This window comes from Nycticebus coucang, chromosome 5 (assembly GCF_027406575.1).
Source record: "Nycticebus coucang isolate mNycCou1 chromosome 5, mNycCou1.pri, whole genome shotgun sequence".
In the NCBI taxonomy this organism is placed as follows: domain Eukaryota; kingdom Metazoa; phylum Chordata; class Mammalia; order Primates; family Lorisidae; genus Nycticebus; species Nycticebus coucang.
The window spans coordinates 141,552,525-141,570,693 of record NC_069784.1 but is presented as its reverse complement, the minus strand read 5'-3'; the positions used below and the strand labels follow the sequence as shown (position 1 = coordinate 141,570,693).

Here is an 18,169-nt window from a genome sequence, read left to right as displayed (position 1 = left end):
GTGTGTGTCCCTGACAACCCTCCTACGGACACAGTGTGTGTGTGTGTCCCTGACAATCCTCCTACTGACACAGTGTGTGTGTGTGCCTGGCAATCCTCCTACTGATACAGTGTGTGTGTGTGTGTGTGTGTGTGTCCCTGACAATCTTTCCACTGACACTGTGTGTGTGTGTGTGTGCCTGACAATCCCCCTACTGACACAGTGTGCGTGTGTCCCTGACAATCCTCCTACTGACACAGTGTGTGTGTGTGCCTGGCAATCCTCCTACTGACACAGTGTGTGTGTGTGTGTGTCCCTGACAATCTTCCCACTGACACAGTGTGTGTGTGTGTCCCTGACAATCCTCCTACTGACACAGTGTGTGTGTGCCTGACAATCCTCCTACTGACACAGTGTGTGTGTGTGTCCCTGACAATCTTCCTACTGACACAGTGTGTGTGAGTGTGCCTGACAATCCTCTTACTGACACAGTGTGTGTGTGTGTCCCTGACAATCCTCCTACTGACACAGTGTGTGTGTGTGCCTGACAGTCCTCCTACTGACACAGTGTGTGTGTGTGTCCCTGACAATCCTCCTACTGACACAGTGTGTGTGTGTGCCTGACAATCCTCCTACTGACACAGTGTGTGTGTGTGCCTGACAATCCTCCTACTGACACAGTGTGTGTGTGTCCTTGAGAATCCTCCTACTGACACAGTGTGTGTGTGTGCCTGGCAATCCTCCTACTGACGCAGTGTGTGTGTGTCCCTGACAATCCTCCTACTGACACAGTGTGTGTGTGTGCCTGACAATCCTCCTACTGACACAGTGTGTGTGTGTCCTTGAGAATCCTCCTACTGACACAGTGTTTGTGTGTGTGCCTGACAATCCTCCTACTGACACAGTGTGTGTGTGTGTCCCTGACAATCCTCCTACTGACACAGTGTGTGTGTGTGTGCCTGACAGTCCTCCTACTGACACAGTGTGTGTGTGTGCCTGACAATCCTCCTACTGACACAGTGTGTGTGTGTGCCTGACAATCCTCCTACTGACACAGTGTGTGTGTGTGTCCCTGACATCCTCCTACTAACACAGTGTGTGTGTGTGCCTGACAATCCTCCTACTGACACAGTGTGTGTGTGTGTGTGTGTGTGTGCCTGACAATCCTCCTACTGACACAGTGTGTGTGTGTGTCCCTGACAACCCTCCTACGGACACAGTGTGTGTGTGTGTCCCTGACAATCCTCCTACTGACACAGTGTGTGTGTGTGCCTGGCAATCCTCCTACTGATACAGTGTGTGTGTGTGTGTGTGTGTGTCCCTGACAATCTTTCCACTGACACAGTGTGTGTGTGTGTGTGCCTGACAATCCCCCTACTGACACAGTGTGCGTGTGTCCCTGACCATCCTCCTACTGACACAGTGTGTGTGTGTGCCTGGCAATCCTCCTACTGACACAGTGTGTGTGTGTGTGTGTCCCTGACAATCTTCCCACTGACACAGTGTGTGTGTGTGTCCCTGACAATCCTCCTACTGACACAGTGTGTGTGTGTCCCTACAATCCCCCTACTGACACAGCGTGTGTGTGTGTCCCTGACAATCCTCCTACTGACACAGTGTGTGTGTGTGCCTGACAATCCTCCTACTGACACAGTGTGTGTGTGTGTCCCTGACAATCTTCCTACTGACACAGTGTGTGTGAGTGTGCCTGACAATCCTCTTACTGACACAGTGTGTGTGTGTGTCCCTGACAATCCTCCTACTGACACAGTGTGTGTGTGTGCCTGACAGTCCTCCTACTGACACAGTGTGTGTGTGTGTCCCTGACAATCCTCCTACTGACACAGTGTGTGTGTGTGCCTGACAATCCTCCTACTGACACAGTGTGTGTGTGTGCCTGACAATCCTCCTACTGACACAGTGTGTGTGTGTCCTTGAGAATCCTCCTACTGACACAGTGTGTGTGTGTGCCTGGCAATCCTCCTACTGACGCAGTGTGTGTGTGTCCCTGACAATCCTCCTACTGACACAGTGTGTGTGTGTGCCTGACAATCCTCCTACTGACACAGTGTGTGTGTGTCCTTGAGAATCCTCCTACTGACACAGTGTTTGTGTGTGTGCCTGACAATCCTCCTACTGACACAGTGTGTGTGTGTGTCCCTGACAATCCTCCTACTGACACAGTGTGTGTGTGTGTGCCTGACAGTCCTCCTACTGACACAGTGTGTGTGTGTGCCTGACAATCCTCCTACTGACACAGTGTGTGTGTGTGCCTGACAATCCTCCTACTGACACAGTGTGTGTGTGTGTCCCTGACATCCTCCTACTGACACAGTGTGTGTGTGTGCCTGACAATCCTCCTACTGACACAGTGTGTGTGTGTGTGTGTGTGTGTGCCTGACAATCCTCCTACTGACACAGTGTGTGTGTGTGTCCCTGACAATCCTCCTACTGACACAGTGTGTGTGTGTGCCTGACAATCCTCCTACTGACACAGTGTGTGTGTGTGCCTGACAATCCTCCTACTGACGCAGTGTGTGTGTGTCCTTGACAATCCTCCTACTGACACAGTGTGTGTGTCCCTACAATCCTCCTACTGACACAGTGTGTGTGTGTGTCCTTGACAATCCTCCTACTGACATAGTGTGTGTGTGTGTCCCTGACGATCCTCCTATTGACACAGTGTGTGTGTGTGTGTGTGTGTGTCCCTGACGATCCTCCTATTGACACAGTGTGTGTGTGTGTGTGTCCCTGACAATCCTCTCACTGATAGAGTATGTGCATGTCCCTGACAATCCTCCTACTGACTCACTATGTGCGTGTCTCTGACAATCCTCCTACTGATTCACTTTGTGTCCCTGATGATCCTCTTACTGACACAGGTGTGTGTCCATCAATCCTCCTATTGACACAGAGGTGTGTGTGTGTTTACCTGACAATCTTCCTACTAACACTGAGCTTTTCCCCTCCCTTGACACACTCCCTTCTGCTGCATTTGCAAAGGAACAGGTTGGATTGATGCTGTAGGCAGGAGGTGAGGCAGGGAGGAGGCAGGGGACAGGCAGGCAGATGGCAGCTACCACGTGTGAGGACCACACTGGCTCTGCTCTCTGAGCCTGAGCTCAGGGCTTCCTCCTGCAGTGACCAGTGTTTCCCTAAAAACACACCTTTCCTTCCCTCTTCAACCTGACATTGCTGTGTTTGGGAACTCTTTCCTCTAGAAAGCTCCTGGGTTTCAGTTCTTCATGTATTACACCTGTATCAGAAAATTAAAACCCATCCATATGTTTTGTCTGCATTTTAGTAATAATTCTAGTGATTCCAGAGTTACTATTTTTTGTTTGTTTTTGCTTTTGTTTTTAAGGCACATGATGGTGTGCTGTCGTTGAGGCCATGGGACAGAACACTACGTCTTCAGAGATTGTATTCCTCCTCTGACCTGGGACATTTTTTTTCTGCCTCACAACGTCCACTGTCAGTCCTTTTGGATCAGACTCCTTGTGTGCATGAAGGCATGTGTGCACATGTGTGGGGGCATCAAAGTATTTCTGTGGGTGTCTGAGTATGAGCATGCACACGTGTGAGTACGCTTGTAAGTTTTTATGTGTGCATTGCCCTCTTACCCGAGAAATGCCCACCCTGTAGCTTCCTCTTTGTGAGCTGGACTGTCCTGCCCTGCCCAAGGCCTCTGGCCCTGGGCTACGCACCCCTCCTGCTGTGAATGCTTGTTCTAGTCTCACTACAGGGCTCTGTCCCAACAGGACACACACCAGCATTTAGATGTATAACAGGATCGTCATTTCATTCCTGCAAGTTTTCATTTTTTAATTAGTTTATTAATATTTGCTGCAACAAATTTCTGTGAATTTAGGGACTTACAGCAACACAAATATGTTATTTTATAATTCTGGAGATCAGAAGTCCAAAACAGGTCCCACTGGGCAGGAATCACTGTGATGGGGCTGGCTCCGCTGGGGGGTCCTCAGCGAGCCCCTTCCTGGCTTGGACTGTGTCTGAAGCTCTCAGGAGCCCAGGGCTCCTTGCTCTGTATTCAGAGCTAGAGATGGCTGCAGGTCCAGTCTGGTATGGACTCGTTACTGAGGCTCTTTCTCTAGGAAAGATGGAAGGAACGTGGAAGGAAAAAGGCTGCCTTGAGCTCTCTCAGAGAACCCAGGGAGTCCTCTGTCCCCAAAGTACCTGGCCTGACACACCCACAAGATTTTTAAAGTATAACAGTGAAGCTTTAATATGGATTACATTAAAATTGTATATTGCTTTGGGTAGTATGAACATTTTAACAATGTTGATTCCTCCCAGCCATGAGCATTGTATGTTTTCCATTTGTTAACATTTTCAGCTATTTCTTAGAGTTTCATAGTTCTCTTTATAGAGATCTTTCACGTCCTTTGTTAGATAAACTCCCAGATATTTCATCTTCTTTGGCACTATTGTGAATGGAATAGAGTCCTTAACTGTTTTTGCACCTTGACTATTGTTGGTATACATAAAGGCTACCGATTTATGGATGTTGATTTTGTAACCTGAGACGCTGCTGTATTCCTTGATCACTTCTAAGAGTTTTGTAGTAGAATCCCTGGTGTTTTTCAGATACACAATCATATCATCTGCGAAGAGCGAGAGTTTGATCTCTTCTGACCCTATATGGATACCCTTGATTGCCTTTTCTTCCCTAATTGCAATGGCTAAAACTTCCATTACAATGTTAAAGAGCAGTGGAGACAATGGGCAGCCTTGTCTGGTTCCTGATCTGAGAGGAAATGATTTCAATTTAACTCCATTCAATACGATATTGGCTGTGGGTTTGCTGTAGGTGGCGTCTATCACTTTAAGAAATGTCCCTTCTGTACCAATTTTCTTAAGTGCTCTGATCATGAAGGGATGCTGGATATTATCCAAAGCTTTTTCTGCATCAATTGAGATAATCACATGGTCTTTGGTTTTTAACTTGTTTATGTGCTGAATTATACTTATAGATTTACGTATATTGAACCAGCCTTGAGACCCTGGGATAAAACTGACTTGGTCATGATGCATAAATTGTTTGATGTGTTGCTGGATTCTGTTTGTAGGACTTGTTGAATATTTTTGCATCTATATTCATTAGTGATATTGGTCTATAATTTTCTTTTCTTGTTGGGTCTTTTCCTGGTTTGGGGATCAGGGTGATATTTGCTTCATAGAACGTGTTGGGTAGTCTTCCTTCTATTTCTATATTTTGGAACAGGTTGAGTAATATAGGTACTAATTCCTCTTTAAAGGTTTGGTAGAATTCTGACGTGAAGCCATCTGGTCCTGGGCTTTTCTTTTTAGGGAGATTTTGTATGGTTGATGCTATTTCAGAACTTGATATTGGCCTGTTCAACATTTCCACTTGATTCTGGCTAAGTCTTGGAAGGTGACATGATTCCAGGTATTGGTCAATTTCCTTCAGATTTTCATATTTCTGAGAATAAAGTTTCTTGTAATATTCATTAAGGATTTTTTTAATTTCTGAGGAGTCTTTTGTTATTTTGTCTATGTCATTTCTGATTGATGAAATTAGAGATTTTACTCTTTTTTCCTGGTTAGGGTAGCAAAAAGTTTATCTATTTTATTGATCTTTTCAAAAAACCAACTTTTTGATTTATTGATCTGTTGTATAATTCTTTTGTTTTCAATTTCATTTAATTCTGCTCTAATTTTGGTTATTTCTTTACTTCTACTGGGTTTGGGGTTGGAGTGTTCTTCCTTTTCTGGTTGCTTGAGATGTCCCATTAAGTTGTTAACTTCCTCTCTTTCCATTCTCTTGAGAAAGGTTTGCAGTGCTATGAATTTCCCTCTTAGGACTGCCTTTGCGGTATCCCAGAGGTTCTGATAATTTGTGTCTTCATTGTAATTTGGCAATTTCCTTCTTAATCTCATCTCTGACCCAGCTATCATTCAGCATAAGGTTATTTAACTTCCATGTTTTTGTATGAGTATGCAGATTCCTGTTGTTACTGAGTTCAACTTTTATTCCATGGTGGTTCAAGAAGATGCATGGAATAAATTCTATTCCTTTAAATTTGCTGAGGTTAGACTTGTGACCTAAGATGTGATCGATTTTGGAGTATGTTCTGTGGGCTGGTGAGAAGTATGTGTATTCAGTTTTGTTGGGATGAAATGTTCTGTAGATGTCTGCTAAATCCAAATGTTGTATGGTTAGGTTTAATTCTAATTTCTTTGGTCAGCTTCTTGTTGGAGGATCTATCCAACACTGCCAAAGAGGTATTGAAATCTCCGACTATTATGGAGCTGCAGGAAATCAAGTTGCTCATGTCTGTTAGAATTTCTCTTATAAATTGAGGTGCATTCTGGTTGGGTACATAAATATTAATAATTGAAATCTCATCATATTGAGTATTACCCTTAACAAATATGAAGTGACCATTCTTATCCTTCCTTACTTTTGTTGGTTTAAAGCCTATTGTGTCTTCAAATAGAATTGCAATACCTGCTTTTTTCTCATTACCATTTGCCTGAAATATGGACAACCATCTTTTCACCCTGGGTCTATATTTATCTTTTAAGGTAAGATGTGACTTGTATGCAGCAAATATCTGCCCTGAGTTTTTGTATCTAGTTAGCTAACCTGTGTCTCCTTAGAGGACAGTTCAGGCTGTTCACATTAATGGAGAAGATTGGTAAGTCTGGTACAATTTTGGGTATTGAGTTTTTCGAAAGTCCAGTGGACATTTTTAATCCTTTTGCCACTGCAGAAGTTGGAGTTTGATCAAAAGTTTCTGAGTGAGTTTACTTTTGTGGTAGAGGGTTGGGCTGTTCATTATGGAGGATAGGTCTGAGAATATTCTGAAGAGCTGATTTGGTTATGGCAAATTTCTTCAACATATGAATGTCATTAAAGTATTTAATTTCTCCATCATAAATGAAACTAGGTTTAGCTGGATACAGGATCCGGAGTTGAAAGTTATTTTGTTTTAGGAGATTAAAAGTCGATAACCACCCTCTTCTGGCTTGAAAAATTTCAGCAGAGAGATTGGCAGTCATTCTAATATTCTTCCCTTTGTAGGTAATGGATTTCTTATGTCTGGCTGCTTTCAGAATTTTCTCCTTCATATTAACTTTAGTGAAGTTAATTATGATATGCCTAGGAGATGTCTTATTCGGGTTGAGTCGTGCTGGGGTTCTGAAACTATCTGTTATCTGAATTTCAGAATCTCTTGGCATGTCTGAAAAATTGTCTTTCATAATTTCAGGGAGAAGGGCCTCTGTGCCTTGCGAAGCTGCTTCATCACTTTCAGGGATTCCAATGAGGTGGATATTAGCCTTCTTCGAATTATCCCAAAGCTTTCTGAGAGAATGATCCATTTTTGCTCTTCATTTCTCTTCCTGTATGAGAGTTTGTGAGGGTTCAAAACCTTTGTCTTCAGTGTCAGAAATCCTTTCTTCTGCTTGCTGCACTCTGTTACTGAGGGATTCTACTGTATTTTTCAGATCTTTGAGGGTTGCAAATGCTTGCTTCAGTGCGTCAAAATCTTTGGTGGTTTTGTTTTTAAATTCGTTAAATTCTTGAGACAACTTTTGAATTTCTCCTCGAATTTCTAATGCTGACTTTTGAATTGCTCCTTGAATTTCTAATTCCAAATTTTCCTCCATTCTATTAATCTTGTTTACAATCCAAATTCTGAATTCGATGTCTGACATCTCAGCCAGCAGTTTATGAATGGGATCTTCAGTTACATCTGCTACATCTTTTCTTGGGGGGAAGTTGATCTATTCTGGTTATAGATTTCACCCCATGATTATTTTACACTGTTTCACTTTTCCCCTGGAGCTTTGTCGATGACCTGTACAGTGCTACAGCCTGAGAAACTGGGGACCTGTTTGGTGTGGTGGGGCTAAGTGGTTCTGTTTTGTTTTCAGCTGGTCTCTGTCTGACCCTAGTGAAACAGTTACTCTGGGTTGAAGTCTCAGCTGTGGAGAAAAACCAGCAATTAAGTCACCCCACTCCCTACAGGTAACAATTGGAAAAGGAAAATCAAACCTTTCTACAACCACACACCCAGGGCACCAGTTGAATAGTCCTCTGGTGATTGGCTCAGTTCAAAAGGTCCAAATCAATTGTCTTAGTCACCTGTCTCAGGTGGGAGATTTTATAAGGTCTCTGGCAACTGGATCGCAGGGTTCTGGTGACAACTCAAATATGACTTGCTCCGGTGTTCTGTGAAGTCAGGAGGACCCACCCAGCAAATAGATCAGTGTGGGAAGGTTGATGCCTCCTTCCCCACCTTGCACCTCTGTCACACACATTCACTGATAGCCCCGCAGGGCTGTGACCCAGTTGCCTCCAGTGAGCAGATACTTGAGGGGTTTCCATCTGCCTGAATCACAAAGAACTCTGTATCTGCTCAGCCAGGCTGCTGCTCTCTGCCTCTGTCCAGCAGAGGGAGATGAGGCTTGACCACCTTGGGCACTTGATGGAGGCTGGGGGTGTTCACTCAGTTCCAGCCCTGCCCCTGATTGATGTTACTGACAGAACAGAACAACTTTGCGGGGATTTGTTTCTGTCCCTGCTAAATTCCCCTGTGGACGGAAAGCTGTTTTGAGTTCCCAGAGCCTGCGCCTCAGGCCCTGTCTTTGCTCCTGCAGGTTTGTATTTGCAGCATGGTTAGGTATCAGTTCTAGCCTCCTGCCTTTCTTTTTCTATAGGTTGACGATCCCCTGAGGGCTGGGTGCATCTTAGGCTCAGTAAAGCGGTCCTCTGTGTCAGCTCCGCCCTGGGGATTTCCCGGCTCTGCTTGTGTGTTTTCTAGTCTCCGCGCTCCACCCAGGCTGGTACCGCCTCAGGCAAACCCTTTACTCATAGGGCCTGCATTTCAGTCCCATATCTGTTTCGCAGTGGTTGCCACCTGAGAAGATGCCTAGCCTCCTCTGGTTGCCCAGGGAATATCCAGGTGTGAGCACTATTGTTGCCAAAAACGGCTGCTGCTCTGCCCCTCGGGGCACTGTTGCGCTGGTGTGGTTCCTTCTCAGCCGATGGTCCTCTCCTCACTCCCATGCCATAGAATCAGCACTGACCAGCTGCAGTCTAGGCCCTGTCCACACCCCTCAGAAATCACCCAAGAATCTGGACTCCTGGGGGACAGGCCTCCAGACCTCAGAGTGAGAGTGGAGGGGATTGCTGGGAGCTCAGAGTTGCAGGTAGAGAATATATACAGTTTTATACAGTTTTATGCCTGGCAGGAGAACGCCGTGGCACCCTAGTAGGGGAAGCAGGTCCAGTTTGTAGAGGGTCTCTCTTGTGGAGTGTATTGGGAGGAACTTTGAACTCTGCTCGTTTGTTTGTCGGGCACTCCGAGCCATTCTCATGTGGGAGGGGACTCCCGTCTGCTTGGTGATGGATTTTGTACCTTTGTTTGTATCCTTGGGGTCGCAGCTCACCTCAGCAATGTTGATGTGCATTCTTCAACCTTCTCTCTTGGTGCAGCTCTAATCCACCAGGTTATTTGCTAAATTTCTGTCCTTTAACTCTCCTTCTGGACAGGAGCCTCTGTGGAAAGCTGGCTTTAGTCAGCCATCTTGTCTCCGCCCCCGTGAATTCTTTTTCTTTAGTTTAAGTAGGATGTTGCGAGTCTCCAGGCTGCAGCCCCAAGGACTCCGTGGCAGGAGCAGTGGTGGCAGTGGTGGCCTGTTGGGTGGACTTGAGGAAGACTGGGGGAACCCCGTGGGTCTGGATCCAGCCAGCTCCCCGGGCACTTTCCCCCTCCACCAAAACTTTGGGTCGAGAGAGGTCAGGGGCGAGGGTCACAGTGGCCTTGCCGGCCAGGGCCAGGAAGAGGGTGGGGGGTGCCGAGGGAGTGCCCTGCCAGTGGGAGGCTGGGAGCCGAGCTGGGGAGTAGTAGGCCAGCCGGTGCCAGCCTGCGTTTGCAACCAGCACCTCTCGGCACACAGGCAGCACCCACAACTGAAGTTTTAGCATTTGACTTGACACGCTAAGACGAAAATTTATTCATCCCCCCCAACCCCCTAGAAAAACCTGTTCTTCCCAATCTAAGTAAATGTTTCTCATTCATACTAGAAGACAGTCATTGTTAATTCCTCAGCTGAAGACCGCATTGCCCGTGGAGGGCCACCTGTTCCCAGCACATTCGGGTTCTTTGAGAGCAGCTGATGACCAGGCTGTGTTTGTCACCTGCCTTTGGGGAGACTTGACATCTGTGTCTTCAGTGAGTACTAAACATCTGTCCTGATTTAGGAACCAGGGAACAGGAGTAACAAACACACACAACTTGGATCTTCCAAGAGCGAGGTGCTTCCATAATCACACAGCTGTATGTATCCATCTGAGCGTGTGTGCAGCCTCGGTGTGGACAGTGCAGTGCACAGAAGGAAATGCACAGGGACCGTGTGAGTCCATATCAGGAGACTGAAGTAACAGGTGGTCTGGGGTCCTGGCCCGTCACACCGCAGTGCTGAAGGCGTGCTCCTGGCCCGTCACACCGCAGTGCTGAAGGCGTGCTCCTGGCCCGTCACACCGCAGTGCTGAAGGCGTGCTCCTGGCCCGTCACACCGCAGTGCTGAAGGCATGCTCCTGGCCCGTCACAGCGCAGCGCTGAAGGCGTGCTCCTGGCCCGTCACACCGCAGTGCTGAAGGCGTGCGGAAGCCCTGTTTGTGTGCTGCCAGCAGGTGGGGCGCAGGAGACGGTGGCGACTCCAATGACTCATTGTAGAAATTATTAACCTCTTTTTACTGGTAAAATGGGGGGAAAAGTGATCTAACAATGTGGATATATTATTGGAAGAATGACATAATCTGTATACTGATAAACACACATGCCTGCACATTAGTATCTATGAAAGTGATTTGTAAACTGGGAATTGGAATAGAAATTCTATTCTTTGCAATTGCAAAAGAGAGGGAGAGCGTTCTTGTGACACAAATTTATGTTTAAAAAAGACAAAATTTAATTAAAATTTGATTAGTGTATTATTAGAGTTTTTGAAACTATAATTTTTTTTTTTTTCGAGACAGAGTTTTACTTTGTTGCCCTTGGTAGAGTGGGTGTGGCATCACAGCTCACAGCAACCTCCAACTCCTGGGCTCAAGCTGTCCTCTTGCTTCAGCCTCCCAAGTAGCCGGGACTATTATTTAGAGATGGAGTCTCGCTGTTGCTCAGGCTGGTCTTGAACTCCTGAGCTCAGGCAATCCACCCACCTTGGCCTCCCAGAGTGCTGGGATTACAGGCATGAGCCACTGTGCCCAGCCTGAAACTGTAATTCTTGATATATTCTTTCTTCCACTTCTTAAGACATCTTGTGCTTCTGGGAAGCAGTGGGAAGGTGACATCAAGTCATCTCACCACCTGCTGCACTGAAGCTGTGAAGTTTACAGAGCATATCATGGCAGCTTTAATGACATTTGTTGCACCTTGGCAAATGTAAAATAAATAAAACCAAAGTTGTGAGTTGGAGACAGCACGTTAAAAATATTCAACATAGAATTTTATTTTTTCTCTAAGTAGAATTTTCCAATTTAAAAAGTCACCTCTTATTTATTATAGCCGGGAACATTTGTTATGTGGGAGATCACTGGGCACAGGGTCTCTACCTGCATCTTGAGAACTTTATCAATTGTATTGTCCCACCTATCTGGTAACTTGGCTTTATAAATGCTAACAAAAGGGTTTCTAATCAAATCTCTCACCGGAAATGCTTCTGAATTATTTTCTGATAGGAAATTGAAGGAGTCCATTTCATTTGTTTCATTTGTGTTATTAATCATGAATTCCACATCTGCACACCTGCACACAGGAAATGATTACAGCTGCCTCATCCACAGCACAGATGGGCTCGGGGGTGTCAGACTTAGTGCAGGCCAACGAGTGGAAGCTGCAGTGCTCTTTCTGACCCTGCAGCCTGTCTGAGCCTGAGTCCCCCAGACAGAGCCTCCCAGCCAGGCAGTCAGACTGCTGCTCTGCTGCTCATGCCCGTGAAGGGTGGGAAGTACTGAGGGGTGGTGGGCAAGGGGGGTGGGAGGGGGGCTCCCAGGGGCCTCCACTGAGCCCTGGGAGATGCTGAGGGCAGCAGGTGCAGAGCTCAAGGGGGAATGGGAGATGGACAGGGTGCATGTGAGAGAAGCCCTGCTGTGTTGTGAGAGCCAGGGAAAGGCAGGGCCAGCTGAGGGGTAGGCAGGGGCAGCGGTCGATGTGCAGGGTTGCTCAGAGCCAGTGTGGCGGTCAGGTGGTGGGCCTTAGGGTGCACATGGCCTGCGTGGTGACCATGTGGTGCGCCTTCAAGAGCACTTGGCCTCAGGACAACAGGGTGGTGGGTCCTTGCCCACTGCTCTCTCAGACGTCACTGGCTGCACCTTTGCAAGCACCCACACGTGTGCAGTGTGGGGCGTAGGGGCCTCCAGGGTCATTGCCATTCTGATCTGAAGTGATTACAGTCAGGAAGTTATTAAGTGTAAAGTAGGATAAATATCTGAAACATTTTTTAATTTTGTCAATGTTTCATTAATTTATGCCTTAGGCGACATAGGCAGAGATTACTTGTCACATAACCTGTGGTAACTTTAACAGCATAGAATATTGTGAGGTAGTTGAATAAATCCAGGTTAGCTGTGGGAGGTCTGTGTTTATATTACAGTTTGCCACCGACTAATTTGCTGTGTTCGATTTAGAAGTCACTCACGTCTTGGTCCCTGACAAGATGAGTCAGTCTGGCGACCAGCTTTGCAGCACTTGCTGCTTCCCGGGGCCTGGGGATTTTCCTGTATGCCTTCCCACCATGCGGTGGTTGTTCTGTCTCATTTGGTGGTTGTGGGGTTGTGGAAGCAGATGCAGGAAGTCTGAGGAAGGGCTGCTGGGGCATCCGGGCTTGGGGTTGGGATGGAGGTCTGCTCATGCAGGAAGCCCTCAGAGGGGTGGAGCCGGCACAGGTGTGCCTCCTCCAGAAGGTTGGGAGATTTTTCTCCTCTTCTCTCTTACTTGGGGTGGGAGAGGTGAGCAAGGAGGTGTGATGGGGGGCATACCAGTGACTGTGGACAGGCAGTGTCATACCTGGACATTCACGTTGTGTTTTCAGACTGAAGATGGAACAGTCCCAAGAGAGTCTCCCGGCTAACAATGGCCGTGCAGGTGGCATTGTCATAGAAAAGTTCTGGGTCAGATCCACGGAGTCCGCTTCCCATGCTCAGCTGGCCTGCAACACACAGCTCTGTGCCTTCCCTCTGGGTGGAAATGGACTTTGCGTACGGAGCACTGAGGACCCTTCTGATCAGGTGTGTGACAAGTCACGTATCAGTGTGACGTATCAGTGTGACAAGGCCTCCATCTCCCCATGTCTTCAGTGCCGTCTGGGCATTATTCCCCAGGGAGTCAGCTATCAACTAGGTGAGAAAAATGGGGATGAAACAAGACATCATCTATTTTAGTAAACAAATGACCTGAATTTCTATTTTTTTTTTTTTTTACAGACAGAGTCTGATTTTGTCACCCTTGGTAGAGTGCCGTGGCATCACAACTCACAGCAACCTCCAGCTCTTAGGCTTAGGCGATTCTCTTGCCTCAGCCTCCCAAGTAGCTGGGACTACAGGTGCCTGCCACAACACTCAGCTATTTTTTTGTTGCGGTTTGGCTGGGGTTGGGTTCAAACCTGGCACCCTTGGTATCTGGGGCTGGCGCCCTACTCACTGAGCCACAGGCGCCTCCCTCTAATTTTTTAAAAAATTTCTATAATTAAACATGAGCAAGAAAAGGTTCATCTTAAAATTGAGACTCTTACACTCAGATCTGCAGCTTGAGTTTCTCACCTAAGTATGGAATAGGTAGAAAACAATGCCCTGCACATTAGGCAAACATGGTAAGGACAGGACTGAGTGCTCCCCCAGGAGACCACCCAGCAGGCGTCCTCAGTCAGAGCCCCGTCCTCGCCTCCCTAAAGGTACAGTCTGCTACTGCAGTTAAGTTTTGTGTAGGTGTGAAGATCAGATAAATGGGATCGAACATTCTGCATTCTTTTGGTTTGGTTGCATTGATTAGTCATTACATTTGTGACAGTCACCATGTTCATTGTTATTGCTACACGGCATTACATGGTATGTATGGACCACAGTCGATCTCACAGGGTGTCACACCATACACGTGGACCTTGCTCTGTCCTGTGCAGTTGTCCCCCTGTGTGGAGAGACCATGCTCTGTCCTGCTGTGTTTGTCTCAAGTGTAAGTAGACTGTATTCTTTGGTAGATCCTTGCTTCATTTTATTTTATTTTTTCCTGCTGCTACCAACATTCTTTTATATGTGTTTGGAGTTCATATGTGCATTTGGTGACTTTTAGGGGATGCATATACCATTGACCATTGAACAAAATGCATCTGAACAGAAAGATACACATACCCCCGAATTGTTTTTAGCAAATCTAGTTCCAAAACACACTATTTGCTCAATATTAAAGCCATGTATACGGAGTGCACACTTTTCCTTTTTTTTTTTTTTTATTAAATCATAGCTGTGCACATTAATGCGATCATGGTGCATCATGGTTTTATAGACCGTTTGACAAATTTTCATCACACTGGTTAACATAGCCTTCCTGGCATTTTCTTAGTTATTGTGTTAAGACATTGACATTCTAAATTTACTAAGTTTCACATGTACCCTTGTAAGATGCACCACAGGTGTAATCCCACCAATCACCCTCCCTCCACCTCCTTTCCCCCTCCCTCCCCTCCCTTTCCTCCTTTTCCCTATTCTTAGGTTATAACTGGGTTATAGCTTTCATGTGAAAGCCATAAATTAGTTTCATAGTAGGGCTGAGTACATTGGATACTTTTTCTTCCATTCTTGAGATACTTTACTAAGAATATGTTCCAGCTCCATCCATGTAAACATGAAACAGGTAAAGTCTCCATCTTTCTTTAAGGCTGCATAATATTCCATGGTGTACATATACCACAATTTATTAATCCATTTGTGGATCGATGGGCACTTGGACTTTTTCCATGACTTAGCAATTATGAATTTGGCTGCAATAAACATTCTGGTACAAATATCTTTATTATAATGTGATTTTTGGTCTTCTGGGTATATACCTAGTAGAGGAATTATGGGATTGAATGGCAGATCTATTTTTAGATCTCTAAGTGTTCTCCAAACATCTTTCCAAAAGGAATGTATTAATTTCTATTCCCACCAGCAGTGTAGAAGTGTTCCCTTTTCTCCACATCCACACCAACATCTCTGGTCTTGGGATTTTGTGATATGGCCTAATCTTACCGGAGTTAGATGATATCTCAAAGTAGTTTTGATTTGCTTTTCTATGATGATTAAAGATGATGAGCATTTTTTCATATGTCTGTAGGCTGTGCACCTGTCTTCTTCAGAGAAGTTTCTCTTCAAGTCCCTTGCCCAGCCTGCGATAGGATCACTTGTTCTTTTCTTGCTAATATGTTTGAGTTCTCTGTGGATTCTGGTTATTAAACCTTTGTTGGAGACATAACCTGTAAATATCTTCTCCCATTCTGAGGGCTGTTTGCTTGCTTTACTTACTGTGTTCTTGGCTGTGCAGAAGCTTTTTAGTTTGATAGGTCCCAGTAGTGTATTTTTTTTTTTTTATTGTTGGGGATTCATTGAGGGTATAATAAGCCAGGTTACACTGATTGCAATTGTTAGGTAAAGTCCCTCTTGCAATCATGTCTTGCCCCCATAAAGTGTGACACACACCAAGGCCCCACCCCCCTCCCTCCATCCCTCTTTCTGCTTCCCCCCCATAACTTTAATTGTCATTAATTGTCCTCATATCAAAATTGAGTACATAGGATTCATGCTTCTCCAATCTTGTGATGCTTTACTAAGAATAATGTCTTCCACGTCCATCCAGGTTAATACGAAGGATGTAAAGTCTCCATTTTTTTTAATGGCTGAAGAGTATCCAATGGTATACATATACCACAGCTTGTTAATCCATTCCTGGGTTGGTGGGCATTTAGGCTGTGTCCACATTTTGGCGATTGTAAATTGAGCTGCAATAAACAGTCTAGTACAAGTGTCCTTATGATAAAAGGATTTTTTTTTCTTCTGGGTAGATGCCCAGTAATGGGATTGCAGGATCAAATGGGAGGTCTAGCTTGAGTGCTTTGAGGTTTCTCCATACTTCCTTCCAGAAAGGTTGTACTAGTTTGCAGTCCCACCAGCAGTGTAAAAGTGTTTCCTTCTCTCCACATCCACGCCAGCATCTGCAGTTTTGAGATTTTGTGATGTGGGCCATTCTCACTGGGGTTAGATGATATCTCAGGGTTGTTTTGATTTGCATTTCTCTAATATATAGAGATGATGAACATTTTTTCATGTGTTTGTTAGCCATTCGTCTGTCATCTTTAGAGAAAGTTCTATTCATGTCTCTTGCCCATTGATATATGGGATTGTTGGCTTTTTTCATGTGGATTAATTTGAGTTCTCTGTAGATCCTAGTTATCAAGCTTTTATCTGATTCAAAATATGCAAATATCCTTTCCCATTGTGTAGGTTGTCTCTTTGCTTTGGTTATTGTCTCCTTAGCTGTACCAGAAGCTTTTCAGTTTAATGAAGTCCCATTTGTTTATTTTTGTTGTTGTTGCAATTGCCATGGCAATCTTCTTCATGAAGTCTTTCCCCAAGCCAATATCTTCCAGTGTTTTTCCTATGCTTTCTTTGAGGGTTTTTATTGTTTCATGCCTTGAATTTAAGTCCTTTATCCATCTTGAATCGATTTTTGTGAGTGGGGAAAGGTGTGGGTCCAGTTTCAGTCTTTTACATGTAGACATCCAGTTCTCCCAACACCATTTATTGAATAGGGAGTCTTTCCCCCAAGGTATGTTCTCGTTTGGTTTATCGAAGATTAGGTGGTTGTAAGATGTTAGTTTCATTTCTTGGTTTTCAATTCGATTCCAAGTGTCTATGACTCTGTTTTTGTGCCAGTACCATGCTGTCTTGAGCACTATGGCTTTGTAGTACAGACTAAAATCTGGTATGCTGATGCCCCCAGCTTTATTTTTATTACTAAGAACTGCCTTAGCTATATGGGGTTTTTTCCGGTTCCATACAAAACACAGAATCATTTTTTCCAAATCTTGAAAGTACGATGTTGGTATTTTGATAGGAATGGCATTGAATAGGTAGATTGCTTTGGGAAGTATAGACATTTTAACAATGTTGATTCTTCCCATCCATGAGCATGGTGAGCATGGTATGTTCTTCCATTTGTTAATATCCTCTGCTATTTCCTTTCTGAGGATTTCATAGTTTTCTTTATAGAGGTCCTTCACCTCCTTCATTAGGTATATTCCTAGGTATTTCATTTTCTTTGAAACTATGGTGAAGGGAGTTGTGTCCTTAATTAGCTTCTCATCTTGACTGTTATTGGTGTATACAAAGGCTACTGACTTGTGGTCATTGATTTTATATCCTGAAACATTACTGTATTGTTTGATGACTTCTAGGAGTCTTGTGGTTGAGTCTTTGGGGTTCTCTAAATATACGATCATGTCGCCAGCAAAGAGGGAGAGTTTGACCTCCTCTGCTCCCATTTGGATTCCCTTTATTTCCTTGTCTTGCCTAATTGTATTGGCTAGAACTTCCAGCACTATGTTGAATAGTAAAGGTGACAGAGGACAACCTTGTCTGGTTCCAGTTCTAAGAGGAAAAGCTTTCAGTTTTACTCCATTCAGTAAAATATTGGCTGTGGGTTTGTCATAGATAGCTTCAATCAGTTTTAGAAATGTGCCACCTATGCCTATACTCTTCAGTGTTCTAATTAGAAAAGGATGCTAGATTTTATCAAATGCTTTTTCTGCATCTATTGAGAGGATCATGTGATCTTTATTTTTGCCTCTGTTAATATGGTGGATAACATTTATGGACTTGCGTATGTTAAACCAGCCTTGCATCCCTGGGATGAAGCCTACTTGATCATGATGAATGACTTTTTTGATGATAAGCTGTAATCTATTGGCTAGGATTTTGTTGAGAATTTCTGCATCTATATTCATGAGTGAGATTGGTCTGAAATTCTCCTTTTTGTTTGGGTCTTTTCCTGTTTTTGGTATCAGGTTGATGTTTGCTTCATAGAATGTGTTGGGGAAGATTCCTTCTTCCTCAATTTTTTGGAATAATTTCTGCAGTACAGGAATAAGCTCTTCCTTGAAGGTTTGA

The 18,169-nt window shown here is 44.8% G+C and overlaps 1 protein-coding gene across 2 annotated transcripts in view; it reads left to right on the top strand.

Moving 5' to 3' along the window:
* The window catches only part of WDR27 (WD repeat domain 27), a 165,704-nt gene that overhangs the window by 7,798 nt on the left and 139,737 nt on the right, over nucleotides 1-18,169 (top strand). For both annotated transcript variants that reach the window (XM_053590356.1, XM_053590355.1), the window contains exon 2: nucleotides 13,066-13,261. In XM_053590356.1, the coding sequence (XP_053446331.1) occupies nucleotides 13,073-13,261 (189 nt within the window). In that variant the 5' untranslated portion in view covers nucleotides 13,066-13,072. The remainder of the gene's footprint in view (nucleotides 1-13,065; nucleotides 13,262-18,169) is intronic.